Source organism: Corvus brachyrhynchos, unplaced genomic scaffold (assembly GCF_000691975.1).
Source record: "Corvus brachyrhynchos isolate BGI_N302 unplaced genomic scaffold, ASM69197v1 scaffold253, whole genome shotgun sequence".
Lineage (NCBI taxonomy): Eukaryota > Metazoa > Chordata > Aves > Passeriformes > Corvidae > Corvus > Corvus brachyrhynchos.
This window is the reverse complement of record NW_008237231.1, coordinates 908,377-920,792: the sequence shown is the minus strand read 5'-3', so window position 1 is coordinate 920,792 and position 12,416 is coordinate 908,377. Positions and strand designations below refer to the sequence as shown.

The 12,416-nt window shown below is 40.1% G+C and overlaps 1 protein-coding gene across 1 annotated transcript in view; it reads left to right on the top strand.

Annotated features, from left to right (window-relative positions):
• Positions 1 to 12,416, top strand: part of ALKBH8 (alkB homolog 8, tRNA methyltransferase) — a 44,390-nt gene that overhangs the window by 19,005 nt on the left and 12,969 nt on the right. Inside the window, 1 exon segment of the mRNA XM_008630115.2 lies at positions 11,521 to 11,627. Within this exon segment, the coding sequence (XP_008628337.2) occupies positions 11,521 to 11,627 (107 nt within the window).

Here is a 12,416-nt window from a genome sequence, read left to right as displayed (position 1 = left end):
GAAGGAAAGCACCCTGTAGTTTGATTGCTGTGGGATCTCTGATCTGCAGAATGTGCTGTGACTTGCTGAGTATTTCTCCTGGGTCTGCTAGACTGGGAAGCTGCCTTACTCCATTCTCTGTAGTGGTTTTGTTTCCTGTTCATGGTCCCTTATTTTGGCTACTGAAGGGGAAGACAGAGCTGCAGCCCCTCCTGGTTCATACCCCTTTGCTTTCTTCACAGCCAGCTGGTTGTTCTTTTTAGCATCCTGTGTTTTGTTTGAGCCTTTCAGTGTTGAGAAAGGGTTGTGGGAAGAATGTTCTCTTTGTCTCCTGAACTCCTCTGGGCAGTGCATCCAAAGCAAATGTGGAAAGAAAGATAAAAGAAATGGCAATTAGGAGGAATTTGAAAATGAAATCACTCAATATCACATAGAAAAATATATAGAGATGCTATAAAAATGTCATATGGTTCCAGTTATTTCTGTGTGATTGTGAGAAAACTCCTACTGTGAGTGAAATACTTTCTAAAATGTTTGCAGTCTGCAGTAGGGCTTATGATTTTCTGACTGGGGTCATAACTGCTAAATAATGAAGGAAAACTTCTGCGTAATTCCTTTACCAACTTGATTCTGTTTTAACAGAACCTGTTGTCACCAGGCTATTTGCTGTTTCTGTAGTGTGCTTATTTTGTATGCTGAGGCAGCATCATTTCATTTTCAATTCTCAGACGTCTGGCTGTTAAGGCACTACTGTGACACACAAATACAGATACTGAATTTTTCAGTGGAAGCAAATGTACTCTCTAAAAAGTGTCTTGCTATTCCATAGCTATTGCTACATTTTTCTAATTGGTTTTCATGTGGTGGTGTACTAGTTTGAAAACAAACTAGTGGTAGGCACCAAGTCAGAATAACAATTTAATGGGGAAATTCAAGAAAAGGGGGGAAAAAAAAAAAAGAAAACACTGGTTCAAACTGACAAGAGTCAAGATACAACCTGTTAGGCAGGATGGTGGTAGCAGTCTGGTAGAATGGTAGCTGCAGTCCTCTGAAGTGGTAATCCAGTAGAAAGGCTCTGCTCTTCCTCAGAAGGTCTAGTGGTGGCTATGTAGCTCCTGTCCTCTGGAAATCCAGTGGAAAGGTTGTCTCTGGTGTTCAGAGTCCCAGCTTATAACCACGATGGGATGCTTGGTTCCTCCCTCTGGGTGGAGCATCTCACAATGGGGTAATGAGTCATGAGGCCAAGTGTTGATTAGGCTCATTAACAGAAGATAGTCCAGAGGCAGTTATCTCTGAGTCAGGCGGCAGGGCAATGATGGGCCATTAACAGAAAGATAGTCTGGGGGGAGGAGGCAAGGAAACACTGCCCCTCCTGATTTCAACAGCTCATGAGGATGATAATAGAATACACTGCAACCCAGGACAGGTAGGAAAAATATAGATAGATAAAAATCTTGGGAAAATATTACATTATGGTGTACAGTACTGCTAGTTTTAAATGAAAACCTTTTTTTCTCTCTTTTGTACTTCATGCTTCCCATGTATCCTTCACTATGATGCATGAGCGATTCTTCCACGGTGGTGAGATGAATTAACTGGTTAAATATGAAGTTTCTATTAATTCCAGTGAAAAAAATATTGTAATAAAAGAAAAGAAGCATCAAACAGGAGACCAAAGGCAGTGTGGTCAACAGGTTGAGGGAGGGGATTCTCCCCCTCTACTCTGCTCTCATGAGACCCCTCCTGGAATACTGCATCCAGCTCTGGGGCTGCCAACATAAGCAGGACAAGGACCTTTTGGAGAGAAGCTAGAGGAGGATCATGAAATTGGTAAGAGAGCTGGAGCTTCTGCTATGAAGACAGGGTGAGAAACTTGGGATTGTTCAACCTAAAGAGAGGACTCTAGAGAGTTTTCCAGTACTTAAAGAGGGCCTACAGAAAAGTTGGACAGGGATTCCTTATTAGGGAGTGTAGTGACAAAATGTGGAGTAATGGTTTGATACTGAAAGAGGGGACATATACATTAGATATTAGGAAGAAATTCTTTACCGTGAGGGTGGTAAGACTCTGGAAGTTGTGAATGCCGCATCCCTGTAAGTGTTCAAGGCCATGTTGGATGCTTCTTTGAGCTGGTGTAGTGGAACATGTCCCTGCCCATGGTGCTCTCGAAGGTCACTTCCAAACCATTCTAAGATTCTGTGAAAACTAACAGAGTATTTGAATTTACATTTCAGTTGGTATTTTTACAGCTAAAATGGTTTCTGAGTCAGGTTTTGAGTTGTCATTCTTGAAATGTAGTTCCATTTTTTTATAGAAACCTCTGTGTTGTTTTTTAGTAGATAATAATTTCTTAATTTTTTAAAGCATTTTTTATTTTGTCAAGAGGTTCATCAGTGGAAGGTATTTCAATTCCCCATGTTATTTTTAGAAGGTCGGTACTCGCTGTGTGACATGGAATCCTGGTGTCTGCTACCAATTAACAGCAAACAGGCTGAACTGGAGCATTAAAGATTTGTTATCTTTAGCTGTTGCATTTCAGCTGTACTTCAGTTTTGGAATTCAATTCCTTTTGGAATAAGGAAATCTAATTTCATTAGCCAGTGATGTCATCTCTATTGTCGTAGGAGCCTATTTTAAGACTGTGGCAAATTTCATGTAGAAATGCCAAGTAGTCAGTCAATAATAACAATCACAAGTAGCCTATAAGCAAAGAAACAAGCTTAGCTTGTTAAGCTCCTGCTGTGGTGTATTGTCTCTCTTTGCTTTGGACAGAACTTTGTCATACCAGTAAGTGTGGGAAATGGGGTTTGAAGTCTGTCTGCATTTATACTACCTTTACAAATCTGAGTATTTTGCATGCTGTAATGTTCTGTTTCTGTTTTTCTTACCAGCTATATTTTGGGAGGAGTTTCTCCACAGAGCTCTTGTTGCAGAAGAGTTGAATTTTTGCTGAGGAACTGGCAATTTTGAGCAGTTAAAGTGTGCTGGAGCTGTCTGACCTGTGATGCTGATACACTTGACAGAAGGATTCTGTCAGTGGGAGAGTCTTGCCCCTAGCAGAGAAGCAAGTAGGCAGGCAGCCTGTTGGTGCTGCCCAGAGGCAATGCAGGGAAAACTGGCCTCTTTGCTGAGGCAGCAGAGGAATGGTTGGAGGAAACCAAAGTTGATGGTGCAGCAGAAAACAGTGAGAGCTGGACACCTCACAGTTCCTTGTGAGGTGTTCGTGTTCCTCCTGCCCTTCGTGTTACTGCCTGCATCTCTGCAGTGCGTGTTCGTTCATGCAGTCTGTTGTAAATTCAGGGCCAGATGTTGAGGCCCTGGTTAGAGCTCTTCTGTGTAACTTTTGGCTGCATTATGAGAAGACAGTCATTGTCTTCTCATCTCTTCCACAGCAGATGGAGGGAATGACAAAAGAAAGAGATGACATTATTTATGATGAAAATCAGCAGTGTTAGAATACTGCCTATCCAGATTTCAGAATGTGTTTTCCCTTTATGGTTGTTTCCCCTGCTTTAAAATAGTATTTAGATGTCAGATGTGTGGGACTTCTGTGGTGAAACATAGCAATTGAGTAATTGATAAAACAGTTTTCTTCAAATGATTTTAAAGAAGTGTCTTTGTGTCATGCAGCATTTTGAATTATACTTTATGGCCACAGGAGACATCATTAACTAAGAAGATGGCTTTCATTAGTTCTTTGGGTTTTGTTTGAGGGGTTTTTTTTGTGGGTTGGTGTTTTTTATCTTTGTTTTTGTTTTTGGTTGGTTGTTTTGTTGTTGTTGTTCATTTGTTCGTTTGTTTTTGGTGGGGTTTTTTTGTTTTTTTTTTATTTGTGGGGGGTTATTTTGTTTGTTGTTTGGGTTTTTTTTTTTTTGGTTGGTTGGGGTTTTTTTGAGGGTTATATGCTTTTGACTGCTAAGGAATGATGTTTCTTAATGTATTTAAGGAATTTCTGCAAATTCATCCCCAGATCTTTGTTCGTCAGTAGATTTCCCTTTTACAGTGAAGATGTAGAGGATTAAGAAACAGGCCATATGGTAGTTTCTATAGCAATAGATTAAAAACCATGTCTTGTCAGCCCTTATGAGATATGATGCAAAAATTAGTTTGGGAAGGCACAATTTGCATGTCGTGTATCCTGGAAGTTCTCTTTTATTGTAATGATCTCTGAGACAGCTGTTAGATGCAGGTATGAGAAGGACTAGCTGACCTTTGTTTCAAACTCTGAGTGAATAAATTCATCATTTCATCCCTTTGAATTACAGGTATTCAGCACCACACTGTTTCCATACTACTGTCTCAGAATGTAGGGGCCAAGATTTTAGTGATGATAATAGTGCAGGAAGAGGTTTTAATTAAGGCAGAACTCTTTTAAACAGAGTTGAAGCATCTGCTGAATCCATACTTGGATGCCTTATTTAATAACTTCTTGTCATTGGCATTCAGTCCGGGATTAAAGCACTGGAATTTTAGAGTTTACGAGTAGGTGTGCACTGCATGTGTACCTGTGCACTGCATGCCTGAGCCCCTCTCTAATCAGTGGGGGTTGAGTCAGTCCAGCCTATGGGTAATTCAGCTCATGCTGAGTTAGACATCTATTGTTTCATTTAATAGGTTTCAGTTCCCTAATGGGTTGTTTTAAAATCTAAGGCCAAATGTAGGTCCTTATCTTGAACTGATTTGCCTGTTTCCACCCCAGACTTTACGTTAGCCTGAATTCCTGTACTACAGCACTGCAAGCAGAAAGCTGAGACCTGCAGAGGAGAATAAGGTTTGATGAGCAATCCCAGTGTTTGTAGAGAGTGAGGGAAGATGGTTTTCCACAGTGTAGGGTAATGAACACGCAGCATGTTTTACCTATGCCTTGAAATACACTGAACCTGCAAGGAGTTGGGCTGTTTTACAACAGCTGGCAGGTCTGTGCCACACTAATACTTGGTATGAGTCTACACTTTGAATGTAAATATTTCAGGTCCTGTTTCCTGCAAATTACACTTTCCTGTTTTATTCCATGTTTGGAAATATTACTCAGCCAAAGACTGGTTTTTGCTGTATCAATTATTCTTTATACTGAATGGAGGCTTTACAATTCCTCACACTGCTTCTGTTGTAGAAAACTTGCAATTAAAGGCTATAATGGTTGATGACAAAATGATAAATGTACAGGTAATGTGGAATGGACGTAAAATTACAGTTGAAGGGAGTCCTGCTTATGTGTCTATGCAACCTCAGTAGCGTGAGAATTGTGTGTATTTCCACAGATATTTGTAAACCATCAATGCTTTAGAAAGGTGCCATGTGCTTTTTGAATACTGAAGTTGTTCCCCTTTCTACTTAGATATTGAGAATCTCTTGAGACCTTTTCTAAATGTGTGGAAGAATTACAGATATGCCACGGCACCACATAGACCGTGTGCTACCAGGATCCTCCAAATATCATAGTTGCATATAAATTTGTGCTTATTACAGAACAGCTGTGTCTGTGTTGTAAGGACTTGTTCAGTGGTTTCTTGGTAGACATTTGGTACAGTATTAAACATGTAAATAAGATTATTTGCTTTCAGGACACAGAGTAATACATTAAGTGCAAGTCTGAGTAGATGTAATCGAGGACACAGAACTGCTTTCTTATGATGTCTGGGTGTTACATCTTAAGAGATTGAGCTCTCTGGAGCCCATCAGGGTCAGGATGATTGTGCTCTTCCATTGAAATGTACTCCATTAGAAAGCAACTGATGTAAAACCTTAGAAATTTCCTTTCCTTTGGAAGGGAAGATGAATGATTTGGTGCATTTCTGGCACATTCTGCCCTGGTATAGTTGGATGCAGTTCCCTATATGTCAGTGTAGTAGCACCCATGGATTTAAAGGAAGATGTATGACTGAAAGAATGGAAAGTACTGCAGAGGCTAAGTCAGTAAAATAAATTAAATAAAGACTAACAGCATTAGCTGCTTGCTTTCTGTGTACTAAAAGAATTTAAGCTAAGAGCTAGGGAGGCAATTTATTAAAGGATGAAGATGAAATGTTAGTGAGAATAAATAAATTGGTTCTTGTTGAGAAAGACTCTTTGGATTCACAAAAGGACATCAAGGTTTTATGCTTGGGTTGGGATAGCACTTTCCAGAAAGGAGCAATCTATACCTGTTGGGGGAGACAGAGAGAGAGAACCAGTGGTAATGTAGCTGTTGTCTTTTACTGTAGGGATTGAAAGCCTTTTACATGTGAGTCTAATATTAAGCATTGAGTTTTAACACAGGTAATGATCTGGGAAGGTGCAAAGACCACAGGTAATGTCCTGACATACAAAAGAAGCTTGGTATTTTAGAGGCAGTAGGAACTGACATATTTAATGGCTTTTGAAACACGGAGTCAGCTTGAGAAGACATAGGAGTGAAGCACAAAAATTTGTAGCAGCTGTGAGGGATCTTAGAGTGGGAAGAGCAGCAGTCAGAAGTTGGTGGGACAGTGCCAGAGGTACCACCAGCATCCCATCCTCTGCCAAGGCTGGGCAGAGCGGCCACCTTGCTGGGCATCATAAGGAGCTGGCATCCAGCTAGTGAGGTGACTGGTAATTTCTAATAACTTGGAGCTGGTGAACTTCCAAAAATGAATCCCTGTGTACAAAAGGAGAGTGGTGTATGTTCCAGCTAGCTGTGACAAGGCCTTTAGAAGATTTGAAGCTCCTCCATCCAACTGTGGTTAGCTTGAAAATTGCAGTAGTTTTTCTCTTCTTGTGCACTACCTGAACCTTTTAAACAGAGGCCAGACAGTAAGGGAATTTGTATCATGGAGTCAACAGCATACAGAGTAGCTAAGAGAGATACTGGTGTGCTGTTCAGTGGATGCACTCAACTCCACTTATCAAGAAAATCATAACAAGGTGAGACCTCAGATATAAAGAATGAAGTGCTGTCATATATTGAAATATTTTTTAAACACTCATGTGCTAGACTTTGATTTAAAGGAAGAAATGCATAGATACTTAAAATGACACAGAGAATTCAGGAAGATGGATGTAAAATTGAGTACAATTTTTGAAGAAAGGAAGCCTAGTAAGTATACTAAGCATCTGAGTAACATCGCCATAGTGCCTAAGTGGATAAATAGGCTTAGCAAGAGATGGTCTACTTTGGTATAAATCTGATACGGGGGAGGCCTGCACATGTGTTGAGAGATTTTTGAGAAAGGCAGTGCTGAAGTAGTTCATCGTCACGATTGTCAATGCTGCACTCGTTTTCTGAAGTATGGCCAGAGAACATAATATAGGATGTAAATATCTGCATACATTACATAAGGTTAATTTGCTATGATGTGGATTATTCAGGAAAGATAGTCCTAATTGCTTTCCTTTAAAATTTCAGCATTTTCTGAGTCCCAAGTTTTGGAATTTAGCATGGTTTTTTGCAGTGCAAGGTGCTGTGTGTTACCAATTGATTGCCTTGGTCCTGCGTGAGCCAGCAGGCTCTTGTCTCTGCATAGAGCCCCACTGTGGTGTTCAAGCTCCGTGTGTGGGCTTTAAACCTCTCAGCTGTCTTTGAAGTAGACATTCTTTTTCATCTGTTTTACATGTGGGAAACTGTTATGTAGGCTGGCTGTCTTTGCTCTCTGAAAATTCAGTAAATAATGTCAGAGTCTTGAGAAGCATTCCACATTATACTTTTTTAGCTTTAGTGTGTGTTTCGTCTAAGGTAGTCTATTAACATCAAATACAAATTGCATCAGAGACAAAGCTTAGAAAAATAATTGTCATTCCCCACTGTAGCTGTGAAATTCTTATTAACACTGTCCTTATAGCTCTGTTGCATTATTTCTATTTTGCCTTTGAATCTTTACTTATTTTATAGACCAGTCACTCACTTTCATCCTCCTACTCTTTCATGAAGTATAGTACCACTGCACTGAAAGGTGGTGCAGACTTCTGCATGCTGAGGTGTTAAGAAAAAGATACTTTATTCCCTTCTTATGTTGGATTATTTTCTGATTTTTGCACCTTGCCATATTTTATGCCACAGGAACAATGTTTGTGATGTGGGTGTCTCTTTGCTTTGATGTTTAGCCATCGTTGAAAGCTGTTTACTGCTTCATGTGCTCCCTTCTCATGAACACTCTCTCTTAAATAACTTGGCATCATGACAAGTTATTTAAAAACACAAGTAGGTATTAACTGTTTCTTTTAAGGTTTTTTTGCTATATTTAGAGACACTTTTTTCATTGTAGAAGGAAAAATGGTAAAACTTATATAGCATCCACTGTTTTTATTTTTTGATTGTAATCCTTGGATGATGCACCATGAGCTAGCTGGAAATTTGATCTTTATTGACTCTGTCATCTAAGAGAAAAAAGAAAATAGGTGAAAACAAAAATAGTAATTGGAAATAGCTCCTGTGGAGCAAAGCTGTCGTGAAGCAGATTGATTCAGCAGTGGCAAAGTTGCTTTATTGATTGTAATTCGTTAGTAAATTAAAAAGAGGACCACACGCGTTAATCTTCTGTGTGCATGTGTGTTTGACAGTTAGAATTGAGAATGCTGTCCCAGGATAAAGACACACAGAGGAGTGTGGGAATGCTATCTACTTCAGTCAGTAACAGGCTTGCCAGAGATAAGAACAGAGTTCTTAAAAAATCCTTCTGGGTTAAATATTCTTTACTGTGCTGTAAAAAAAGGATAGAAGAAGTACTCCTTGGTTTTTTAAGCATTCAGGTGCAGTTAATCTAGGTAAAAGAATGAAGCATAGGAATTACACTAATTATCTTCAGATGTTCCTTAAATTTTATTCTGTCTCAATTGCAATGTCATATTTATTGTTAATAGATCAGTGCAAAACTTTAATATATTCTAGCTGAGGACCTCAGTCTGCTTCATGAGCAAAAGTTGGTTTTGGATTTAGATTTTTGACTCTTTTAATTATTGCAAATTACTTGGTGTCATTGTCCATTTCCAAGTAAATTAATCCTTTATTTATATTTTCCTTCCCAAATCATCCCAGCTTCTCATAAGGATGAAATTTAGTTAGATGGGGAGCAGCCACACAAAATGAAATTATAGTACAGAAGTTTTCCCTTCCCAGAAAAGTAGGGAGCAGGAACACAGCTGGGATTCTGTTCTGGTCAGGACTAGATGTTACCAAGATAAATTCTTGCTTTTCAGCCTCAAATTCTGCACCATCAGAAATTTTGTTTCATGTATTTCTTGTTGGTTTAGTGTAGTTGAAATTCAGCCAGGAGAACATGCTCTTCTCTTCTCTATTCTCCTGCAACTGCTGTCTGAAAATCCAGCTGCTAGGGATAGTTTTGTGGCCTCTCATTGCCAGTGTGTAACCTGCTATAGAGCACTCTGAACCTTTGTTGTTTTGGATGCACAGTTGTTTACAGGACAGGGTTTGAGGAGCATCTCCTGTGAAGAGACTCTGGGGCCACACAGATGGTGGGGGAAAAGGAATTGGAGATGCATGAAGTAAAACAGCAGAGAAGGCAGGGAGCTGGGGGTACTGTTGTTTTCCACTACTTCATATGGAGTCGCCAGCCTGGGATGTGGGAGTGAAAGGGAGCAAGGTCCTCTTTTGGGCCCTGGAGGGAGATGGGAATTGGAAATGCAGGGGACCCAGTAGAGGTCTTCTCACTGATTCATGGACAAAGTGCAGGTTTTTAATATCATCTGCAAGAACAGATGTTTGTAGTTACTACTGACTCAGAAAGAGGACCAGTGGGGTAATGGGATTCCTTCCTGGAAGGAACGTGGGCACTCATATGTTCAGTTTATTCTGCCATACTGCTGAAGAACCCAGTCTCTATCTTGTCCCCTCACACTTGTCCCCAGCAGCACTGAGCCAGAGAGGCAAAAGACAGACTGTGGCATCATCTCACCCATTTCATCCTACCACTTCACTCCCCATTTCTTTTCTTTTCATGCTTTTTTTTCCTTACGTGCTGCTCCTGATTAGTTATCTTCTGGTTTATTTGCCTTGCCAGATAGCTGCATCTTTTTAAAGAGATTTGCTGCTACTTGTGCTTTACAGGACAGCATCTCCATCAGATTTGTAAAGCCACTGTATTTTCTTCTTCTTCACCCCATGCTTCTTGGAGGTTTCCTAGAAGAAATTGCGAAGTGCAAGGGAAGGAGTACAGTAGCAAGTGGCTGCCATTTGTCTATTTGTGTAGCTATTGAAATGTTTCATGATCACTAATCAGAGCTTATAGTTACGCTTTATTCCTCTTCCCTGATATCTCTCTACCCCTTTCAACCCCACTGTTTGTCACCCTTGTCACTTCTTGCCTTAAATTTAGATAACCCAACAGGAGAAGAAGCTGTGTCACTCTATGTGAGTGGTAGTACAGTATAAAAAATTTTTTTCCTAAAAATGTGAAGTCCCTTGTGCTTTGCTTCAGTGTGCACATTAAATAGTAATTGTTGTTAGTGGCAATTTGTAGTGTTTAAGAGTCTTGCTTATTCAGTCTCTGTCTTACTGAGTTTTTGTGCTGAATGACTGATTGTTGCACCACTGTTTTCTCTTTGTTAAACACATCTGTACGCAGAAATAGAACTGCCTAATTTGTTTCAATCTGGCATACTGGAGTAAGTCTGCTTTTAAATTGCCTACTTAGTAGGTTACAAATCAGATGGCTGCATTTTCATGGTGCTAATTCTCCAGTGTACCAGGAACTGCTGACTTGAATAGTTTTTGACCACTTTTCTTTTTCAGTAGGTCTTCTGTAACTCATTTGGCTTGCTTAAATGACCTGCTCCTTATTTTCCACAGCAAGAGTTTCTCTCATTTGGGAAATGTAAAAGGGTAACATTCCTAGCCCAAGTAGAAGCAAAATGTACCACTGCCATCTGGGCTGTGAAATTGGAATAAAGTGGAAAGCGTTACCTCAGTATATTGCCATGGCTGGAAGCCAGATGGCAGATAATAAAAGGATGGTCTGGTAGTTGGCATGTTAGTCAGGATCTGGGGATGTGCTTGTTGTGCTTCAAACCTCCAAGAATGTGGGCAGGTTGGAAATTATTTCTCTCACCTAATACTGCTTATCTGAATGTTATGTATCTACTGAGTTAATTGTCTCCGCTCCTCTGCTGTGAATGGATAGGCATTTCCAGAGGGCATAGGGTCATTCCACATCACTTAGCTGTACATTTTACACTAGGATGAGTAGCCCTGTGGAGAAACTTGTCTCTCTGCATAGATATCACAAAAAGACAGTACCTGACGGCCTTAGTGCTCTTCCTCTTATGCAGCTGCCTTTAGTTGAAGGATGGCAGTCCTTTCTGCCAGATACACACAGAGGTGTAATTTTAGTTATCTCTATATACATATATTTGTGACTACTAATATTTGAACATAGTGCTGAAAGGGAGAGAGCTTTAGGACAGGAGACCTGGAGACTTTTGCATCCCTAGGAAATATGTAGCTGTTTAACAGAAATATTCAGTTGAACACATTAGAGAGACAAACAAAGCTAGGACTTGAGAATACCTGGCTTATGTATGAGGCTCTATAAGTCATGCTCATTTGTGGTGACTGGTTTTGTTTCTTTTTAGATTGTGATGGATTTCAAACATCCTGATGGCCGTACAGTGGCAATTATGTTGCCCCGATGTAGTTTGTTGGTGATGACTGGAGAATCCAGATACCTATGGACACATGGGTATGTGTAAGAGTCCCTGCATTGCTGATAATAGAGGAATAATAATGTTGTTTGTTTACTTTATTAATTATATTCTGTACTTAAAATTACTCTGAAAAAAGTCAAATCAAGTTTTAGAATTAATATACAAGTTCACTCTGCTGCTCAGATGCTGCTTAGGTTAAATTGAAGAACTTGGGGATTTAAGGAGCTAATTGCCAGTCCCTGAGGTGCAGTTTCCTGCTGCTGTCACAAGTGAAGTTTCAGCTGGAAATTGCTCTCACTTACATCTGCAGTGTGAAAGTTCTCAATGACTCTGAGCTTGCAAAGAATTGATTGTAGTGCAATTAGTGTCACCATTCTCTTTCTTTTCAGCTCACAGCTTTTCTCATTGGATCACATATGCCAAAGCCTTGAGAGAGGGGCTAGTTTAAGAGAGTGACTTTCCCTGCACTGGGAGCCTCAGGGTGACGGAGGGGAGTCTTCCTGAGCTATTCCCAGCTGCTTTAGGGATACTTTAGCTGCTGGTAAGACTGCATTGAGCAGTTTTGGGAAGCTGGAAAGAGATTTCTTGAAATATGTCTTGGGGCTTTGCTTATTGTAGAATCTAAGTACATGCTTTTTAAATTGTACACCACTGGGAGATACTTACAGTTGGAGTGCTGAAATTGGCAAAAAGCGTAGCACCTTGGTGAGCTCTGAGTGTGACAGTAACGCACTTCAGGTGAGTATGGCAACCCTGAATTGGACAGAAATGCCCATAGTAAGCATTTCTTCCTTTGTTTGACCTAAGCAGTCACTGGTTCAGCA